At 40.9% G+C, this 22,672-nt stretch overlaps 1 protein-coding gene across 2 annotated transcripts in view; it reads right to left on the reverse strand.

Moving 5' to 3' along the window:
- GLI3 (GLI family zinc finger 3) overlaps positions 1-22,672 on the reverse strand; it is a gene marked incomplete at its 5' end in the record, with an annotated part of 196,013 nt that overhangs the window by 54,053 nt on the left and 119,288 nt on the right. For both annotated transcript variants that reach the window (XM_080340446.1, XM_080340445.1), the window contains 3 exons: positions 4,048-4,249; positions 12,129-12,275; positions 17,350-17,555. In XM_080340446.1, the coding sequence (XP_080196572.1) occupies positions 4,048-4,249; positions 12,129-12,275; positions 17,350-17,555 (555 nt within the window). The remainder of the gene's footprint in view (positions 1-4,047; positions 4,250-12,128; positions 12,276-17,349; positions 17,556-22,672) is intronic.

Genomic DNA, 22,672 nt, shown 5'->3' on the forward strand with positions numbered 1-22,672 from the left:
TATAGAGGGTCCTATGCTGAAAAGGCGTGTGAAGTATGAGATGTAATCTTTTAGCCACACGACGTACTTTTTTCTGCCAATGGAAAGACTAGTCAGGCCCTGGAGACACTTTCTTAACACAAGTAGCACCTTTGCAAAAACAGGTTAAAAGAATATTGAGGCTGCAAAATCAAACATACCAGAACTAAACCTGCCCATGTGCTGACTTGTCAGCTTTTAGCTAGGTGACCACGCACCTCTTTTCCCCACTGCAGGATTCATAACTCATTCACTGCACAAGATACACAATAGTCTTCAGTAGGAGAGTCTCTGGTATTTTTCTTCTCCTTTCCCAGAATATTGCCTATAGGCCTTAGTTCCACCATATTTAAACTACCAGCGAATCCATAATTACTGATACCCTCCTGATCTCTACGGTGCTCATCACTGCATAATCTAAGTGCTTCCAACTCATTAATGCTTTCAGCCTCCCTCTGAGGTGAAAGGGTAAGGCTCATTTTGCACAGGCACGTGAATCAAAAAGTGCCACTTGTGGTTGCCCAATTTCAGGCATGGAGACCAGATCTCCTGGGTTAGTTAACATGACACAGCACACAAAATGTTCAAAACAGCTGCCAGTAGCTTCAAGTCATGGCTGTGAGTAATTAGGCTCCTCTGCAGAAGTAAAAATGGTAGGCTGGGCCTCCAGAAGAGCAACTGTATGAGCCTGGTGGTTACCTCCTACTAGTTCAGTTTGTCCAGCAGCAGGCTGGGATTGTGTTGCAAGAGCAGGGTCTGCCCTCCAAGCAGCAAACAACCAGCTAAGAGGCTCCCTCCTCTCTTACAGCTGCCCAGGACGGGTGAGGCAGGATCCTGAGGCTCTGACTGAGCCAGGGAAGATGTTCAGCCTGTGCAGTGAAGCAGGCAGGGGCCCTGAGAAAAAACCCTGTGCAACCCTGAAATTAGAGATGGTATCAAAGCACAAGGGGGCAGTACTTTCATTCTCCTTAATGATTGCCTTGGGCACACTTTATTTTGCAGCTTTTTCTCTCTTCTAGTGAAATCCTATGTTGTGCCACATGAAAGCATTTTGTCCCAGCTTGCTTAACCTGGACAGTTCCTGCTCTGACTCCTGTCTCCCCAGAGGACCACTCTCCTTTTCACGTTCAGGGAAGGCTGTTATGGTTGGGCAGACAGCTCAGCCTCCACAGGCTTCCCAAGGAGGTACCAGATCAATCAGAGCTGCAGCTGCAGGGAAAGATCCTCCTTGCTCTCTGTGAGCCCTGGACTGGAACATGCTCAACACTTAGTCTATTTAACACACACTGATAGAAACTTCTTAAGGTCTTATCACTTGTCTGAATGGGACAATTTCTCAAGAACAGCAAAGATTATGTCTAAACCATCTAGGCAACATCCCTGGCAAATTGTAGCTTCTCAGTGAAGAGGTAGCAAGAGGTCTTTTAGTTTGTATGGAAAAATTTCTTCTTCCCTAACTTCATTCTGAAAAATTAATAACTTTGTTGATGCTTTTTGGAAATACTCAGCATTAGATAGGTATCTACCATGAAAAAATGCTGCCAAGTGTAAACTGTTTGGGCTTAGTTAAAAGTGATTTGAAACGACCTAAAAGTAGAAGGATTGTGTCATGTTAAGTATAGTTAATGCTACTGATGTTGCCTAAAATACAAATCCTTCCTGTCTTGCAATTCCACCTAGTGGCCTGCTGAACTGTATCATTTTCTTGCAGCAACTCTTATGAGACTTACCCGCAAGTTTCCAGAAGCTGGGATTTTAAACTAGGAAAAGCTTTTTCTACACTTGATCACTGTTGCAGACAGGATATTAAATGGGATGAACCTACGGTTTGATTCAGTACAGCAGTCCTTGTGCTGAATGCATTATTTACAAGACAGTGAGCTGCGATAAATTAAGTTTTACTGACAGTCTTTCTGCTATTTAGTCTTGAAATTTATTAAAGCAATGAAATGTGCCTTGGGTTTAATATCTTACGTCACTGTTTATTTTGGTGTAGCTCTTTTATAGACAGGTGCACATGGGAGAAGTTAACAAGGTGAATGGCAAAGCTGGAAAAAGTGCTCACTCTCTCCCTTCCACTCCTTTCCACTGGGAAGAACGGAGAACATTTCCCACTTTTCATGTTGAATGGGCATCTCTTATCAAAAAGAAAAAAATATTAATTCAAAATGGTGTGAAATTTTGGATTACGCATTCCTGGAAAGTATGGCCAGGAAGTGCTTTAAGCTGCCGTCGGCCACAGGCTCCGTCACACAAGCCTTGCTTTCTTCAGCAACACCACTTCCCAAGACTCAGGGTTCTACTCCTTAGCACCCTTACTCAGTCTCTGCCCATAACTCACTCCAGTTCCACAACTGTCTTCAACAAAACTATTTATCTGACCCTGGCTTTGCAGGGATGGCACTTAGGTTTGTAATTCTGCCTGTCAAAAACACATACCATTATTTCCAGCTATGGAGGAAGAGTTAAAAAAGAGAAGACTTACTCCACTGTGGAGATGATGCCAACTTTCATGCACTATTTGCTTTATCAAAGTCACAAGCAATGGAAAAGGAGGTTAGTAATTGACGTGTCATCTCATCTTGACGACAGTGGGGACAGTACACCTCCACATAGTGCACGTATTTAACAGATGTGGTCCAAAACTGCTGCCAGCTATCATATCATATTCCACATTATGGAGCTTCGTAATTGGGACCGTGCTTACAAAGATTGCAGAGTTGTATTGCAGAGCTATGATATCATACCTGTAAAATACTATATAGCTATTCAAGTACATCAGAGCTATGAATCACAAATGTTGAAAAGAAGTGCTTAAAAAAATCCAACAGCACTTACACTAATACCAAATATTTTCAGCGCTGTCACTCTCAAAGTTTGGCAAGTTTCTAACACACCAATTGTGTGCCCCATTTTCTCCAAAAGTGCAAAACCCCAAAGCCAGGTTTTGAAGTTGTGTGTCATTTTTGTTGGATAGGCATGTCTGAGCCTTGCCAAAAGCGTGCCTCTTAGATCTCAAGAAATTGCAGTGGGGACATGCTGCTTTGTCTCACTGCATATTAAAGGTAGAGGCTGCTTTTAAGCCAGGGACTAGGACGACTCTCTGTTTAAGCGTCATAAATGCAAAACCAATATTTTCTGAGACTCTGGAGATGTGGAGGAATTATTTTGGAATACCAAAGGAGCTTTTCTCAGTTAACATATAGCAAAGTCAAAAATACAAGGATGCTCTGCAGTTGCATCTCCATTTTTTCTGCTGCTTCTCCTCATTTTCTTTTACTCTCCCTTTTTGTTTTTCTGTTGTTCTTGCTTTTGTTCCTTCTCCCTGTGCCCTGTCTGCTTCCCTTTCCTGTACAACTTCTGCCCACCTCTTCCCTTGCTATTGTGCTCTTCTGCCTCCAGAACAACCATTTTCTTGCACGCACAAGTGAAGCAGCCAAGTGAAAATCACAGTATATTGGATGATAACAGCACCTCCTTGATATCCCCTACCCGCCCCCAAAAAAAGATAATTTAGCCACAGAAAGTCCAATCTTTCAATATATGAACTAAAATATGAAAAAGTCTTGGAGATGAATGCAAATAAGTTCTAGCCAAACATTTTAATTGTAAAGTACCATACATTTGTGCTTTACTCTCTGATGATTGTAATGCAAGAACATTTCCCTGTCTGTTATATCTACAGCCAGAAGAACCCAAGTGACTTAAGTCACAAATCTATCCTAGAGCTTCTTCTCTGAAAAATGATTTCTGAGCAGATATACACACATTGTTACTGCTGGTCAGATGGAGTATTATCTGCACTGGACGATAATATCCCAGAAAGTCGCTTGGGGTTACCTTTCTAAGCAAGAAAAAAAAGTATTTTGTACTTTATATTAATCTCCAGTGAACATACATTACAGAAACTGCAAAATACACATATTCACAAAGCAAACTTAAATATCTGAGTATACATTCACATTTGCATGTGTGTACATGACACAGAAAATTAAAATGTACAATATAGGTAGAAAATGCTATTCTTACCTTATTGCACTTGCAGATAAGTGGCCATAAGAACCACTGGCTGAGGAACTGCTACGAGAATTGTTAAGAATTGTGACCAAGGAGTTTGGAGATGTCCTTATCATGGTCTGAAGGTCAAAGCTGTGATCAGAGAGGGGGGATATGGACAAAGTACGCTTTCGGCTTGGTCTGGCTGACAATCTTGGACTTGGAAATCTGGCGCCTGTTATGTAAACACAAACAATTATCTATCAGGGCACTTAATCACATTTATTTTTTATCAGTGATGGGTAGAGGGAGTTGTAAGACACCAACATGCTGTGACAAGCCCACTCTCTCCACTTGTGATCTACTGGCAATGATTGAGGAAAATTAGGAAGAAAAATCTATCTTCCTGTGGCTTACCTCAGGGGAACTCTGTTTATTAATGTGCAAGCAAAATGATAAATTGCTAAACAAAAGGAAAAGACTTTTATGAGTTATCCTTCTCATTTCTGGTGATTTATGAATCTGATGGCTTCTTAGACATTCACATCATTAATTCAACCAAGAGGAATGAGATAGCGGTTCAGATCTGGGCTACCATCAAACCCAAACCCGCACCACTTTAATACACACAGCCAAAGCTAAACCTGTAAAATATAGTGTAGAAATGAGAAGGCAGCATTTCCTTCATTGACCATAACTCTGCCTGCTTGATACGTGATGCAAAACTAAAAATCAGGACTGAAAAAACACTATAAAAGCCAGCTCTGTCAGCAGAAGTCAAATTGACATTCACAGCATCAGACTGAGAAACAGCAGGCTTTATTTGAATTTGTTCTGGATCCCATGGTATTCTTGTGTTGGAATGCACAAGGGCCTAGGATTGCCAGATTTCTTTAAAACTAGAGATTAGGCTTTTCAAAGCAGCAAAGAGAAGACAATCATAGAGATAACAATTAAATAAATATATATTACTTTTCTAAATTCTCTGTGCTCCTCTGAAAATCTCTACCTCTTCTGCTCTATTTTATCATGTCAACCCAACTCTCTGTGTTCCTATGGAAGGTATATCACCTTAAATTTCTTCCCTTTATTTGATTATTTTCGATCCTGGTTCAGACCTAGAAGAAGAGAATTGGCTTCCCCACTGCGTGCTGAACTATTTCCTTTAATAGTACTGCTGCTTCTACTGTTTTAATCCCTTTAACCTGTAGTAAAGGACTGAGTCATAATGATCCTCACAGCCAGGATCATACTGGTCTTGGGTTTGCTGCCTACTTTACAGCTACTTCTCCCAGAGTCCCTGACATTCTCTGTAACTTGCTAATAATTCACAGTTGCCCACAAGACTCCATTGCGGGTCTGCTTTTCCTAATTCTTCCTCATTGCTTCATGCCCGGGACCTTTTCTCAATATGGTATTTAAGCTTATGTACCCAACATTAAAACAGGGGAAGAGCCGAACCAACTCCACTTAGACTCACCTGGTATTCATCTGGTATTAAAAGCTGCCACTTTATTGCTGTTGTGATTGTGTCATCAGATCTCTGTCTATAGTCCTTCACCTAATCTGTGCTTAGTTTGGCCTCAATCAGCCAATATGGGTGGCCATTCTCTTTGGTATCTGGCTAATACAGAGGTTTCTTTTCAATTGTGCTCCATCTCCTCAACAGGTCTCAGCCCATACCACTTCAGTCTTCAATTAATATTCATATTCTTCATTCATCGTTTAAAACTTAAGCATAGCCATTTATTTCTTCTTAAAGCTACTACACGTTATTTTTTGTAATCTGTTTTATCTCCTTTTTATGAGCTTGCTATTGTACTGTGTCTGTTTGATACTTTATTAGTGCTGTGCTTCGTGTCTTTCAAAGGCAGAGATCTTTTATTCATGCTAAAACAAAACCCAACAATCAGCAGCAACTATAAGAAGCTGCAACATATTTAGTAAGGAAATATAACGTATATGTCATGGTAAAACAAAACCAGTAATACTTTGCACTTGTATCTTTCATCCACAACTCTCCTCTGCTGACTGTTCAGCCAGCACAAATGATAACATCTCTGAAGTCAGTAGCAGTAGTGTAATTTGCCTCAGCTGAGGATATAATTCAAGTGCTTTAAAGGTAAATAAACTCTGCTATCTTTTACAAGGGAATAGCTAAGTACAAGTGTTCCTGGTCAAACAGCAAGTGAAAGGCACAAGCAAGACCTGCTAGACATTGTCTGACCAGCAAAATGAGATGTTACTCAAACTCTGCTACCAAAGTATCGTGTGTTACTACCAGCCAATCTAATGGTGTGCTACATATGACAGCAATGCTTTGCAGTTCCATTAACATAATTATGTCTTCCTCAGACTGATGGGCACAGCCCTAATTGTGCCCACAAGAAAGCATAAAGATGCTCAGAGGGCACAAGCACAGCTCCCTCTCTTTCGATATGCAAGACACAGTTAAATTTCTATATTTACAATGGAGAGTCACCATGTGCGACTGATGGCCATGTATGAACAGTTTCAAATGTGATTTCCAGAAGAAACACTTTTGAAAAATTACTTCTTATGGATCCGAAGTGCAGTTTTGAATCTGTACAACTGCAAAGCAATTGCCACTTATTTGAGAACTTCATTACAAACCTGCTAAACATGGACTGATGGCTACTGATGCTAACTAGAGAGGGGGTGCATAGCTATGACCAAAAAGTAGAGAAGTTGGTAAGAATACTAGCACCCGAGCATCTACCCTTTGAAGCTAGACTGGGCAATAAAAGCAGGAGATGACAGTTGTGTTTTGCTGCTTCTGTGATCAGACACCATTTATTTTCCATGCCACAACCACCTAAGCGGACTCGTTGGTACTCCAGCCTGCATGTCAGAGAGAACTGAGCAAAAAAATCATAGACAGCTGTACAAAGCTTTTATGATCTTGGAGAGAAGCACGGTTACCCTTGACAGATCACATAGGAGGGCAATTTATAACCCCTGCGGTACCCTGCGGATTCTCAAAAATGGCAGTGACAGTGACTTCCCTCCTCCTCCTCCCTGCCCTTTCTGGACTGAGCCCATCTCCTTTACCCCTTGCCTAAGTCATGCTAGGGCTCTTGTAAGAGGCCCCTCTCCACCCACAACCCATTAAGCCTCCCGCTTGCCTGCCAGCTGCTTCCAAGGCATCCCTGTCCCCGCTCTACTGGGGACACACCAGATCCATGGCCAGTGATGGAGAAAGATGCTCCTTCCAGCTGCGCGGGGCAGAGCCTGGGCTTAAGCCAGACTACACAGCACTCCCAGGGCTTCCTCTTCTCTTCCAGGTAGTGCCCCATCTAGATCTGGGAGTTTGTCAGTCCCCTCCAGCTACCCAGGGTGGGAATAACCTCCTAAGAGCCAACAGGCTCCTGCCAAAAGGGAATATTTCTGCTTCACGGTGGGAGCCAACAGTGGAGGCTGCTCAAGAGCTCTACATAGTCTGACCACAGGAGAGGGGGATTCGCTGCAAGGGAGGCCATGACTTTCAAAATTGAAAATACAATTAAATGGAATTACTGTTTTTCCAGATCTTCGTGGTCTAATTAGGTTTCACATGCCTAAGAAGACTTAAGCATGAGCTGACCACTCATTACACAGCAGGACATTTGCTAAACCATTCATTTAGCATCGCATCGGTCTCAGTTAGTATGTTACTATAAAAAGGAATAGGTCACAATTTGTCAGTGCCTGTGAATACTAAACCAAACTTTTCAGCCTTGCTCAGGCATTTATTTTAAACTGAAACACTTCAATATTTACTTAGTAATTTGAGATGTTCATCTGCTCACTGTATTCTCCTACCAAAGCATTACATTTCCCACTCAATAATGCCTTAAAACCTAAAAATGAAGGAGCATTGATTCACTAAAAATCCATTTAACTCTTTGCAAGTGCTGAAAAAAAACACGTCAGCTTTGTCAAAGCATGCAAATGGAAGCTGACAGCGAAAATTTATTTAGGAATGCCACCTTTTTGGAGCAGACATTACAGTAATAAAAAGTCAGTAGCTGATATTAAAGACTTGAGTGTGCCGACAAAAAATCTAGCAGGTGTCAAAAGAAAAGATCTTATTCTTGGGATGGAGATCAATTCTAAAATAACAGATATCTATCTCCATCATAAATTTCAAAATTGAATATGCCATCCAGCACATTTGCCTAGGAATTTGATTTCTGAGTTGAAGTTTTTAGCATTGCTTAATCATTTATAAGGCAATCTTCAGACATGTATCATTTATTCCACCCCTTTAAATCAAACTTCATCAAACCTTTTTTATTCCATCCCTTTAAATCAAACTTCTTTGAACCTGTCTCAGGCACTAGTTTTTGTTGAAGGCTGTGGATATGGGATGCTTGATTCTTTTTTTTACATTAAAGCTTTTTTTCTTTCTTTTCCTTCTGTTTTCTGGTCACAGATGCGTAAACTTTGTTTTCACTTCATGAAAGTTTGTCATAAATTTTTTCTCAGTTTTCAAAATGGTATATCTGTCATCAGTACGAGACGAAAAGGAACGGCTCCACCCTAATTCTCCAGCTGTGTCTGAAAATCAGAAATCAAATTCAGTCCAAAGCTTCACACAATGACTTAACTCATCAAGCTGGCTGAATTCTTTCTGTCAACAGGGTTGCTATCAGTGTCTCTAATGCCAAAAGCGGTAGGTCAGTGTTGAATATCTTTGAAAAAGAAAAGCTTCTCATTCTGAGTGAGCATAGGCAAAAGTTAATCAGAGTGAGTCTATTAATCCTCTCAGGATGAATCTAGAAACCTCAGAGAACATGCTTGCCTTCCACTGCACACTATTTAAAAGCAGAGTAAAACATATTCCTCAAGTGAAAAATGCAGGTATTAAACCCAAAAGGCTGCAATTTTTGGAATTAAAAAAGACAGTTTTGGCATCCAGTATCTTTACAGCCACAAGAAGGAACTTCAGTTGTTGCCATTGTGGTACTGTCACTACGTTCCCCACCTACTCCCCTCCTAGTTGCTTTGATGTTATACTTAAAAGTAGTGCATCTGACCCTTTGAGATCAACACCAAAACTGCAGAAAAGCTTTAGAGCAGCAAGGAAAATTCTGGTCACCTTCACACGCCACACAGGACAGGATGAGCAAAACAAACAATTAAGCGTATGCAATCTTGGCCTTATTCTTCCACAATGTATTAGGCAGTTCATGGACAGCGAAGTTCAGAGCTTCAAGAAGTCTACTGCTCTTTAGGCTAGACTTAACTTTCTGGTTAATGCTTCTCCCACTCACATCATCCCCATTTTGAAATCAGCTTTCCAGCACCACATAACAAAACATAAGGCAAAAAACTGCACAAACTGCATGTAACACACTTTGTGCACAGTTCATGCTGGTGTTGGAATTATTATTTGTACTCCTGGAGAGGGTAGAGATGCCAAATTACTGTGCTAGATGCTGTATAAACACACAATTAGGAGACAGACTTGTTTCACAAAAGAAGAACAATGTCTTGCTTGTATCTATCTGGTTGTTGTGTAGAATAAATGAGCAGCAGCCTTTGAGTGAGTTGAGTCAACTTGCTCAGAATTTGATAGCAGATAATGAGGGAAACTACCAATCTCTCTTCTGTTTCCTTTGACAAGATTGGGCAAAGGCGAAAGATTACTTTTAAGATCACCATACGAAGTCTTAAGAAGAAAGATCCAAACAAATGTCATTGCTTTGCACTGATCACTGTACTTTGTTATTAAATGCAAACATGGGCATTCTTATTGTTTTGGGTTTTTTTTAAAAAAAAAGTCTTAATATTGGCTTCATGATAATTGTTTTGTTCTTGTTTCTAATCTAAAATTCTGACAAAGAAGAAAGGGGTTTTCTTTAACATGATGAATGATAGGACATTCAGATTCCTGCTTAATGACAATTAATTTACTGTATACCCACGCAAGTTAAGATAGTTTTAATTAGTTTTTACAAAGTAAAAGGGTAACTTCATACTCTATTTAGATAAAAGCAGCTATTGCCTGACTAAACACATTCTCATCAAATACAGAAGGTGAGCTGAGTGACCTTACTAGGATTCACTCTTATTTTAATTCTCTATTTACTGTTTAAAAATAACCCATTTGCATAATGGTGCTACACATTTTTTGTCTTTAGCTCTGAAATAATCCTTAATTGAAAAGTTGCTGCTACAATGAATCTCAAATGCGTGATCTTAATTTTTAAAAACAAGCACAAAACAAATTAAAGAGCACGTTTCATATACATTGTAGCTAAAGCTGGTGACAGCAAATATCCTTATTAGAGACAGTGTTTAAGTACCTTTTATGAAGTGGCAAAGGTCAAAACATTTTCCTTTAAGTAAAAAGATAACATTCTTGGGATGCAAAAGGTATAATTCTATATAGATTATAGCATGCACAATCTCTATTAAGACATGAAGGTCCTTTGCACAAATGCCATTATTTGTATGATTACTGCAATGTCTTCTGTTATTCTTGTTTTCTGGCACCTATTTGGTACCAATCTTCCTCTGTACTGAATAGACCCATTCAATCAAGTCTGCATCCCAATATGTGGTTTAGTACTGCTACCTACGTACATTCAGAAATCAAAAACATTGAAGGGAGAGTTGGACTAGATGACCTTTAAAGTCCGCTTCTAACCCAAACTATTCTATGATTCTATGATCCCTTTACTTGAATTAAGTCATGTCTATTCATAGAAGCTGGGGATTTGTCAATGCAACTGAAACACAGCAGCAGATTTACATTACCTGAACCATGCATAACAGTTTCCATTCTGCAAGATATTACTAATATGCATAAAGTTAATCTGCAGCATACCTCGTCTCTCCCTATTCCTCTCAAAATCCAAATCAGGAAGTATCACATTCTTAAGCTTTCAAGCACTGAAGCCTGCAGATTAAGTTCTGGTTCAAGTGTAGACTACTTGTGTGGGTTTAGCGTGTTTCTGAGGTGGATTCAAGTTATGTTATATTACTATAAAATCACTATGCACACTATCAGTGTAGTGAGACTGATAACAGAAACTGAATTCAAAAATCCTTCACTATCGAGGTAACAGAACGAAAGTGGTTTCCGTGACCAGTTCCAAAACTATTTGTCTTGCCTGCTTCTTTGTAAAAATCATTGATCAGTTAACTACTTCACACTCCCAGGCATATGTTCTGCAGGGGTAGCTATCTACATCCCCATGTGTTCCAGAAGTGAACCTCCCAACTCCTGTGCTCCTTGAGATCAGCAGCCAACAGCAGGGAAGAAGAAACTGCATGCTAACAAAGATTTTTAAAAAGCTGTGGGACAACACGGTGGCCTAATGCTATTGTATTGCTCCGTACTACCAAGCAAGAGTCAACAGTGACTACCTTTTATTGTCACCACCTTTTATTTCCCTTATTGGAAGGAACCGAGTACACCCCAAAAAGCATGTAAGCATTGTGTGATTATGGGGGAGTGCTCTGCATAATCCCTCGTAGCTGATCAAAAGCAGTTGTGAGCAGTTCGGAATGGGGTGTTCTCTTTTCCTCCTTCAGTAGAGAGCTCTGAAAGATGCTGAAGTGGGCAGAGAAGGCTTGTAATATTAGGGAAAACTAAGTCAGGATCCTTGAGAACTCAGCAAACGGCTTCACCTTAGAAGTGGTGTCAAAGTCTCTTCATCTATCATATACAAATTGTAAGTATGGATACCTCTTGCTAAAAAGGAGGGGAGCATGCACTCTTTCCTAACAGAAAACCAGACATAAACCTTTTATTAACAGGGAGCTCATCAGGGAAATACTCACCCTGATGATGGAAGTGAACTACTGATTGTGAATCAAAAAAGAACATTTTCAAAAGCACTCAAGCTCTGCTGGAAATAAAATTTATAACCTGTTTTCAAAAGCGGTCCTGTTCCTCTCCCTACTTACTTTCAGAGTTTACTTTCAGACTTGATGTAACCCTTGTACATCTGGCAATCACTTCGTTGGCCCTTCAGCCTCATGAGGAGGCTTACGTTGACCCCCACTTCTCTACTTGCATAGAGGCCTTTTGGGTCTGACCAGGAACAACCCACATGGTTCCCTTTGTAGGACTGCCTATATTTCTAGAAAATGTCACTTACTATCCATGGCATGAAGATATTCCATATGAAGAGCACCGGCTCCTGCAGTGGCAGCTGAAGGAATGATGTCTGCATAGGGGCTGCGCTGGCCGGCCAACAGAGCCATCTGATGATAATATTCAGCTGGGCTGACGCCAGCATGTGGAGCTAAAAACACAACAAAAAAACCCCACTGTTAATGACGTAAGGTAAATGAGAAGGAAAGTTTTACAACATTGCTGGTTTCTCTGGCTATTAAAACAGCTTGTTTATTTTTTAATGTAATGCAATGTCTGCAGTATGCCACCACTGGTCAATATATTTCAACCAATGATCCTGCAAAGATACTATTCAAAAAACAGCAAGGCATAAAATATTAATGGGCTCGGTGATCTCATTTTTTTTATATATTTATTATTAAGTGACTCAAAAAAAGACAGGCTGACAGCAATGGAAACCAGTATGATTTATTCAGTGACATAAAAAAAAAAGCAGGAAAACCTTCCTGGAGCTTTATTCCCATTTACCTCATCCCTGGCCCAAAGGACTCCAGTCTCTAAGGTAACAAAGCAGCTTGAACTTCTACAAGCAATCAAGTTTCTGGAGTCTCTGCTTAGAGGATCAGAAAATTTTCACTCACAGTGGCAGTTTGTGTATAAGTTTAGGAGTAAACGAGGACAAAGTATGTTTTCACAATATATACCATGAACACCACAGGGGTAGGTTTTTTGGAGGACAGATCAAACTCAATGAATACAGCCATCCCATTCTTCAAAGTTCATATATAAGTGTACTTGACATGTAAGTATGATTGCAGAGTCAAAATTGCAGACTACATAGGTTCTATACCCTGTCAGTGAGCTTATGAGTCTTCTGATAACAACTTGCATTAGCCTTCCTCTCCTGTAAAAATAATGTGCTGGTTTTTTCTTTACCTGCAGTTTTCAAGCTTGCCATCAACTAATGGGCAACTCTGGACAAACACAAAAATCCACATAATTTTAATATCATCTCATTTCAGCAGGCTTCAGATGCTACAATAAGTAGAGGTTCACTTCAACGGCTTGTATGAGTATTCATAAAATAAGCTGGGCTTCACCTCTTTGATCCTGATTCTGACTTGCTATGTGACCTGAGGTGAGCAGCCTCCATCTCTGCCCTCTACTTGTCCCACTTGCAAAACAATTAAAATTTTCTTACACTCTGCTCACCAGAAGATGGTATGTAAGTTTGCCTAAAACACTTCAAGTTCCTTAGGGTAATGGGCTACACTCCAACAGATTATTTTTAAATTATTTCATATTATCTAATGAGATTCTTCTCCAAGACGAGCAACTGAATCTTGAACAGAAACAAAATTTTAAGCTGAAATTATTTCAATTACCACCATAATATGAATCTTGTTATTTGAGTAGTATCACTAAAAAGGATAAATTATGTTCATTAGAGAATCAGATCCTAAAGACAAACCTTAGAAGAAAGAATCAACATTTAAACTTAAAGGAGGTAAATATGGCACTGGAGTTTGGAGAGAAGTTTCTTCAGTAACAGCATTGTATAAGTGTATAATCTGACTTTATTTTTACCAAGGAAAATGAAAGAATGCGCTTTTGATGTTATAATGTTATATATAACTAGTTTCAGGAAAGGTTCAGAGAAATACAAGTACATCAAACAGGAACAGTAATGGCATAAAAAATGAGCTGATATAAATTAAAACTTGTTGGCATTTTTTCCAAATTACAAATTAATTTCTCAATTAAATATAGTCTACTTGAGCCACCACCACTTTCTGTGAAATGGCAAGAAAAGTATTCAGACCAAATTTTAAAAGAGGAATAACTTACACTGAATCACTGATTTTAAAAGTTTAATAGCAGTAGGCAACTACCATATCTTTCCAGACACACTTAAAATACTTCCTGAGCTTTCTGACATAAGCGTCTGGGTTAACTAGCAATAATATTGGCTGCAAACTTTCAAATGAACTGCTGCAGAAAACATAGTGAGGACATAATTGTATTACTAAATGTTCCATATGCTGAAAAATGCCCTGGTGCTCTTTAAAGATCATTCCTTACTACATTCTTCAAACATAAAAAATTAGCCTACTAAATGATGTATTGCATGAAGGGTAAATGAAGGGTAAATGGAAGGCCTGCAGCCCTGAATTTTCTCCTGTTTATTCCTGGGTAGCTTCAGCTTTGCTCATGCTTTTTGAACCAAGGGAGGCAGTTGCTTCTGCATTGTGGTCACTGCTGAGCTTCAGTTGAGCACTCTGCTCTACACACACCAATAACTCCATTCTTACTCCTGCCCCAAACCCTCTGTGTAACTCAGAGGACTCCTCAGCCACCACTGGCTCACTGATTTTGCTGGGTAAGGTGAAGTGACAAGACAGAAGATTCTCTACCATTGCTGCTGCTGTGGTAGTCATTAATTACAGCTGGCAAGACTTGTAGTGAGCATGAAGCTGCTCTTTGTTATGTTCCAGATCGCTCTGGCTCCTGGCCATCCCCAGATTTGTGAGTCAGACTGAGCCCAAGAGCACACTGACCTAATTACCTAACTGACCTAAAGCAATTAAGGTAGCAAGAGAAATCTCACTATAACTTTCAGAAGAATAGTAACAACTTACAAGTTTTCATAGTTCAAATGCTGCATGACTTAAGCCATGGTGTCCGTTGTTATTCATCCACTACATGCATTTACCCCCTTAAATCACAGGGTTTTTTTTATTTGTGTTCTAGTAGTGCCCAAGCTGTGATTTGGACTATCTGATCACAGGAACCTACACGTGAAAAAAGCATTTCATTGTATGTCTGACTGATCACACAACAAACTATGGATTCCAGAGAAAAAATTTAACAGCTTTTCAATACGTATTTGTTTTACTGAAATATGTCCAATGCCTCAATCAAGTTACTCTGTTTTCATGAGGTGCTGCACAACACCTGGGCTGTGGTAACTGATCAAAGATGAGCTGTGAGCCCAGGGAAAACAAACTGAGATGTATTTGTTTAAAGTTTAGAGAAAGCAGCTTAATCTAGTAAGTTTATCTTGTACTCATGAAAGGCTAAGGTTGTGTATACAGTCAGCATTTAAAGCTCAGGGAATGAGCCTTACATTGGAGTATCCAATGATGTTGTCCACACCTGAGTGTCCTGTGCCATCTGAAAGCCCCTGGGTACACAAGGCACCCACATGAAGCTGGCAGGTATGAGAAAGGCCTTAGAGGAGAAAACTGCCTTTCTGAGGTGGCAGCTGGATCAAGGCAAGGTATTTCACAGACCCAAACTGAGACCTATGCTGTAGACAGATGAATCTTGGCACCGTCATAGTTATGCTGGAGCTCCGGACTCAGCTGGTAACATGCAAGTGTCTGCATTTGGGTGAACCAAACAGCTTCACTGACTGCACCATGCAGATCTCACTGGACTATAAAGGTAAACCAGCACACCAAGGTGACAGATTTCTATACTGTAGAGGCCTAAATTTAGGTGTCAGAATCAGGAACCAAATTCTACCCTGAGGCATTGTAGGGTTTCAGAGAGATCACCACTGACCTGGTGAACATGGCAAAACACCCCTAGGAGATCAATCTCTGCCTTCTTGAAGTACCAGCTGGGTGTTGGGTCAGATACCCCCAGAGTATCTCAGACAGCACTATGTGCCCACATCTATGCAAGTCAATTCAGTGTTATGTACCTGAGACCGAGAATATACACAGGTTAATGTCATACGGTTGTGTGACAGGTGGACTTCTTTCCTTTTTTCTTTGTATGTGCAGCTGGAGCATGCCTTAAGCATAAATGAAATTCTGCAGGAATGTGGGCTGATGTTTATTGAAAGAAGGACAGTAAAGTGTTCTGCATATTAGCTTTTGTGAAAAGCCCAAATACATGGTGCAAGAGTTTTCCCAATTTATGCCATCACATTATAGCTCTACCATGTTTATCCGATATCAAAAGCTCCAGAGCTCCCCAAGTCAAAATATGCAATTCAGAGCATTCAAATTTTTCCTTCAAAATATTCTGGTTTAATATTTTGGTTAGAATAAAAAGACTAGAATTAGTAAGGATTCATACAACATTCAAAGTGCTGCTAGGAAAGCCCTGTCTGCCTGCCATATACCTTGATTGACAATAGGTCATTAAAATTTATTCTCATAAGAATATGTGCCCATAACTAATGGATTAACTGTAAAGGTATATGTTCTTATAAGCGAGGAGTAATTAGTTATCCTTTTAGATAGGGTGCACTGCTCATTTTTCAAATTCAGCTAAAGACAGTTTAACTCTGTTTGGTAAGTTTCTGCATACACTGGAAAGATCTTTCCAATAATTAAAATCATAGTTTAATTATCTTCACTGCGTATTTGTTTGGGAGTATGTTGTATTTTAGCTCTCTTCAGCAAATGCTACAATTTTCAAATGTTAAACTACTTACTTTGTTGTTGAAAAACCTACTGCTAACAAGACTGATCGTTTCTGCAATTCTATTCATTGTTCACTTCAGCAAAATTCCATTGAAATGAATAGGAAATGTGCCAGAGTAATGGCAAGAGTGATCACAGGAGTTCACTTCAACACAAATCACCCACAAAGTAATAGCCATGGTCAGACCAAGACCTAAAGTATCAATATTTCAAGTACACTGCCCATCATTTAAAGTAAAGGGGCTAGACTTGATCATCAGCCTCTTCTTCTACATTAGCATCATTTAATTTGGACTTATCATTGGCTAGGGTAAAGTGAAATAATTCTACATAACTTTAACAGAACTATTGAATAAATACAAGTCAGTGCATGCTTTACATGACTGAAAAATGTTTTTTTAATTAACAAGCCTGTCACACCTGAAGGACTCCATGGTAATACAGTGATCTACACTCGTGAAGAATCTGGCTTGAATCATTGCGGATAAACAGATTTCTTGGGAGCTGGGCATCACATCCCTGGTCAGCTCCACAAACAAAAAATGCCACAAGACATACACCACCCTTCCAGCTTAAATTTTGAATGAAGCAGAGCTTTTTTTTTCTTCTCCCCGAAGTTTCAACCTTTGTGAGATGTACAAATGAGCTGTGATCGGCTGATGAAGTATTGAAACATTTATGACATAATGAATATGTCTGACAAACCTGCTGAAGCTGCTTTGAACAAGGGGGAAAAATGTTGACAAGATTAATATAACTCAAGTTGCTACAATGACAGAAAACAGGAAGTCTGTCTTAACCCACCGTCTGTTGGGCTGAGTCCGCGGGCTGCCGAGATCATAGAGAGGGACGGGCTGCTGTGCAGAGACCTGATGTAGTCCATGTAGGGGTTAATGTAGGGATGTGGGGTGCTGAAGGGAGACTCCGATGTTGCAGCAGGATTTCGGTGTGGGGAAATTCTAAGGAACGGAAGCTCTGAGTATGTCGGGCTACTCGATAACGCAGAAGGCCTGGAAGAAAAAAGAAAAGAAAGAAAAACAAACAAAAACCAGTCAGGTTATGTGAATGATAAATACTATAAAGGTAACACATTCATTTCTTGAAGAATAACAACTGGGTTGCACATGTAATAACTTCCACTGAAGTCAAGTGCCCGGAAAGAAAAAGGATAGGAAATGAATTCTTCTCTGTACCCATTATTAGCAACATTTCTCTGACCACTCTTATTAAGAGTTTATATTCGGTTTAATCTTTACATCCTTCAGTACCCTTTCCCCATGGAATTCAGCAGAAAATCACTTTAATTAGTGTGAAATATGCACACTGTGTATCACATATTAATTCTTGCTGCAATATGTAAGACATACTGAGATGCTGAATCATTCAAAACCACATGGCTATTGGAAAAAGAGTGTTGAGAGCTAACATTGTGCCCACTCCCTTCATTTGACAGCTTACTCTTCCTGAGAATGTGAGATTGCATGTTTATACAGAAGTAATTTTAGAAAACCCAAACTTTGTAAGCCATTAAGTCATCTGGGTCCTCTGGAGCATTTTCTTGTTGATGTCGCTTCCCAGGAAAGATGCAGAAAACTTTGGGGCAAAGAAGATTGCTGCATATGTTTGCTTTTAGCATGGCGCCAGAGCCTGATGCATTTAACAAGACCACATTAATTAAGTACCTTATTCTTGTGAAGGGAGAGCTGTGGTGCCTTCTCAGGCTACGTGTACGAAACTGTGATGAACCAAGGTTGAAAGCTGAGTTCACAGTTGACAAAAGATAAATAACCTGCCTTAACGCTCCCCATCATCCTACCCTGTCAATATGACAGTGTCTGGGCAGTGCATGAAGACCCCACTCTCATGACATCCTGCCTCCAAAAGCACTGGAAAAAGTTTAGATTTCATCAGAAGAGGCTGGAGTGCCTCCCTTGCCAACCTGCTCTTTGGCAAAAAACAACAATTAAGCCTGTCATGCATTTGCTGTAGTCCAACTGGGTGACCCGAACTAAATGCCTTTTTGTCCCTGTTTTTCCAATTAATTTAGCATATATACAGCACAGACACAGGCAGCAGCTGTGAGAGCAGTGAGGGCAGCCTGTTTCTTTGATGCCACAGGCTTACAAAGAATAATAAAACAAGAAATGTATTTTTTTTCCTTTAACATACACATACCATGATCAACAGAGGTAGTCATCATCACCTAAAAGGCCAACAGACCATAATCTGACACAGGAGCCAATTCTGCTCTGCCATCAGCTCGGAAACGCTAGCGTAGGACTGGGACGAAGATCAAAGTTCCGCATTCCTAACGCGATGCCAGCTTCCCTGCCACAAAATCCAGGAGGGCTCATAAAATCTGAGGAATAAAGATCTTTCCTGTTGTGCTGTTCCTTTCCCTTCCCTTCCCTATTTGGCTTTTGTCTGTTTCTTGCCCTCCTACAGCTTTCTGCAAGGTAAGCCTGTTTAGCCTTCCTATCTGAAATTACCTCCTAGCTCCAAAGTTTGTTAGAGAGCTGCATTTGTTGTGTGTTAGCAGCAGGTACCGGCAGTGCAATTGCTCCTTTGGCACCCGAGCAAGTGACCTAGATGAAGCCCAGCCACTCACTGGTACGCCTTCACTATATTTAAAACGCACTAAGAACCTGAAACCAGAAGCCGTTTTCCACCACCGCGCAAAACAGGCATCTCCTTTCCTCAGAATGCTTTTTCTCTGCGTGGCTTTGAAGCACTTTTGTTTTATGGGGGAAACACAGCTTTACTCTTGTTGCTGCTGTGAAACCTGACCAGCCATGAAGCATCTGCTGTCCTGCGGTTCCTTGTCAGGCCAAGTGTGGAAGGCAGGAGCCTTAAAACTCATGGTGATGTAGGAAGCAAAAATACCACAGCTGGATATCACATTATAGAGTGAATTTCCCATCCTGGCAGTGAGGAAAACACAGTAGTTTAGCAAATTTAATACAAGAGTAACAAAGAAACTAAGTTTAGATGTCATTTTACAAGTTCTTTTTTCTAACGTGATCTCAACTCAGAAAGAGTTGGAAACCCAAAGAGCATGCAGGAAGGCAGGAGCCCTGGCCTTATCTGGTGCATATCGAACAGAAAACTGTTTAAAAGCTTTTGCAAGAAGGCTGAAAGGCTGTATCAGCCTCAGAGATTCACTCTCCAGCTGGCCAAAAGCCAAAAGCTGCCGCAGGAGCAAGATTAAGAGCCAGGCTGTCAGCTTCTCCCTCCAGATCCATGGGAGCTATTCAAGGACACTGGGACTCGACTGCTTCTCCTCCTCCTCAGCCCTGTCTTTTCCTCTCTCTGCTCCTCTGAGCTCCTCAGTTTTCCAAGGATGCTAGAGGAAAGGACACTCACCTGGGTAATATCAGTCGACAGTAGGCATGCACATCATATTATCAGAGGCAGAAATAAGGAGTCATCAGATTCCGCATAAAATTCCCAGATCTGGACTCTAATGTTTACTAATCTCTCTCCAACATCTGATTTTCACGTGCTGCTAACTTCCAGCCTGTACTTTTCTCACTCCTCTGTCTTTCCAGACCCTCCTTTCCCTACAGTCCCTTTTCCCCTCCTGCCTCCATCTGCTTTCAGCTCCCACTGCTTAAGCCCTCCTGATTTATTCCAATAAAGGTCACATATTCTTCCTTTCTTTTCCATCATGATTAAACTTCACTAATAATTTCTTTCAAAACAATGTTTAACTCCCTCCTTCACAGTAAAATGTGGATTTAGAAAGGGTGCAGTCAAACACACTATCAAGCGTTGCTTTGCAACCTCTTTGCATACCAATAAAGGACTTTTGCCCAGTAAACAACAAACAGTACAGCCCAAGAGTGGCTCTGCAGACTCAGTGACAAACAAATCAAAACTCCACAAGCTGGTGGCAGTCCACCCCCATAATTTTTATTTCACATATACTTCGTCCCCAGCCTTGGCAAAGGGTGTTTTGCCTTGGGCCTGAGACTACTTCATGAGATGCACCAAGGCTTCTGATGAGAAAAGGCAGGGGTATTTTCACTGATACTGCTTGAAACTTTATGCCTCACCTGTAAACCATGGGAAGGCAGAACTTGCTCTGCATCTTCTCCTACACAGGGGATTTCCTGTTCAATGACATACTTGGAGCACTAAGGCTTCCTCGAGTGAGGGAGTGAAGCAGATGCAGGCTCTTTTCTGAATCAGGACCTTTATGTCTATTCCCAGAGATCTTGCAAACTCAATTCAAATTTAATACAAAGCCTACCTTACTTTCCATACTTATTTGAAGTTGGAGGTCTCCGGGTTTGGGAGTAAAAGAGCCATGTTTTACCACTGCAACCTTTATTCTGACACATTAGGCTGATTTTATTACTTTCTCAGTAACCCTGAATATATCTGCACCCTTCACGTAAAAGAGGCAGCAATGAACGGTGCCGGTGTCTCCTCCTTTTCTGTCCAGACTGCCTTCCTGCTCACCGCTAAGGTGCCCAGACTGTCACACAGCCTAAATATCTAATGCAGGTCTTCCCACTCCCCACCCATCTCCAGCCTGCCAGCTTCTTCCTGCCCTGACTCTGATGCTCTGGACAATCTCAGCTACTCAGCAGGAGGATGGTGCACACATGCCAAGGAAGTGAGATCAGTGCAGGGGCAAACAGGTATATTTTTTTCCTATTAGTCATAACACATTTTCCGACAAATGCTGCAGAGGTGTCTGCAGGGTCTTAAAAACTTTCGTGCTCACACCAGTTCAGCAGCTGCGAGTAGCACCAGACGTATGGCAAATCACAAAACGTGTGAAGCCACAATCCTCTTTTTGCTTTTTCTGGCCACTGTTGAACCACAGGTGAGCTGTATGTAAGATTTCAGTTCCTACTCATGAAAATGGTGTGTCATTTTGTTTTGTTGCTTACAGCTGCAACAGATGAACTCCGCACAAGAAGACTGACCAGCAGCAGCTTTGGATTTTTAGCCGCCACAAAAACTGAACAAAATGCAATTCCCTTTTCAGCCCAAGCAGCCTTATTGTTAACTAGGGAAGGAAGATCATGGGAATCTGAGAGTTGATGCGGCAAGCACGAGCAAGTTATATGTATTTCAAAATGATCTGCATGCACAGATCATTACCTAGCATTATCCCAAAAGGATCACACATTTTTTGCATCAGCAGCCAGGGGTGGGTGAGGGGAGTGGGTAGTGCAGCTCATAACCATACACTTCAGGTTGTTTTACCCTGTTCTACTCTGAAGAAGATTAGATGCTTCAAGTGGAAATCCTATCCCTTTCTTTGGTAGCAACAGAGTAGCTAACTCATGCAGGTGAAATACTGCTGTCAGGCTATGACTAGAGATAAAAATCCCCAGCAGAGATCTTGTTGACGCTGTGGCCCTTCACCCACCCTCTCTTCTCAGTGCCATACCAACAGAATTCAGCACAATTTCTAGTCTCTGCCCATGTCTCTGGTGCAGCAGGGTAAGGTGTGACAGGTGCCAGATGAGCTCTGGATATTAGGCTAGAGAAGGCACAAAGTATTCTCTACCTTACCTCATTTTTCCATTCTACCTTGTATCTTTCCTCCTACCTACATTCCTGAACAGCTCCTGTGGCACAATGGAGAAGGAAACCACAGGTGGGAATACAAAACTTCCTTGAACTCTATAAATTCAAAAACCCTAAAATATTTGCTGATTTCGACCGACAAAATACTAATAGGTTTTTATTTTCCAAGCAAATAGACCTGTAAATGTTCAGAAATATCATAACAAGAACACTGAACTTCACTTTCCTATTCTCCTTTTTTCTCCCCCTTCCCGACTGAGTCACATAGTTTTATCACTCATGTAGATCTAGTGCAGAGCCAGGCAAAAGACCAGCCCAAAGTACCATGAAACTGTGTTATGTGGATTTACACTTTTAACTGAGTAAGGGCCATTAGCCCAGGAAATTAAGGAGGGGGAAGGACAGGAAGAAATGAGACCCAGGCCAGGGTGCTGGGGAGCAGCAAGAGGCAGCTGCTCTCTAGGGGAAGGCAAGCCACGAGCCAAGGTTAAGCCCAGCACAGGCCACCAGCTCTGAGCCAAGTGACCAGAGACAATGCTGATGACAAACCACATCCAGGGGAGGCCAATCAAGCGCAGAA

This window comes from Nesoenas mayeri (assembly GCF_963082525.1).
Source record: "Nesoenas mayeri genome assembly, chromosome: 2".
Taxonomy (NCBI): Eukaryota; Metazoa; Chordata; class Aves; order Columbiformes; family Columbidae; genus Nesoenas; species Nesoenas mayeri.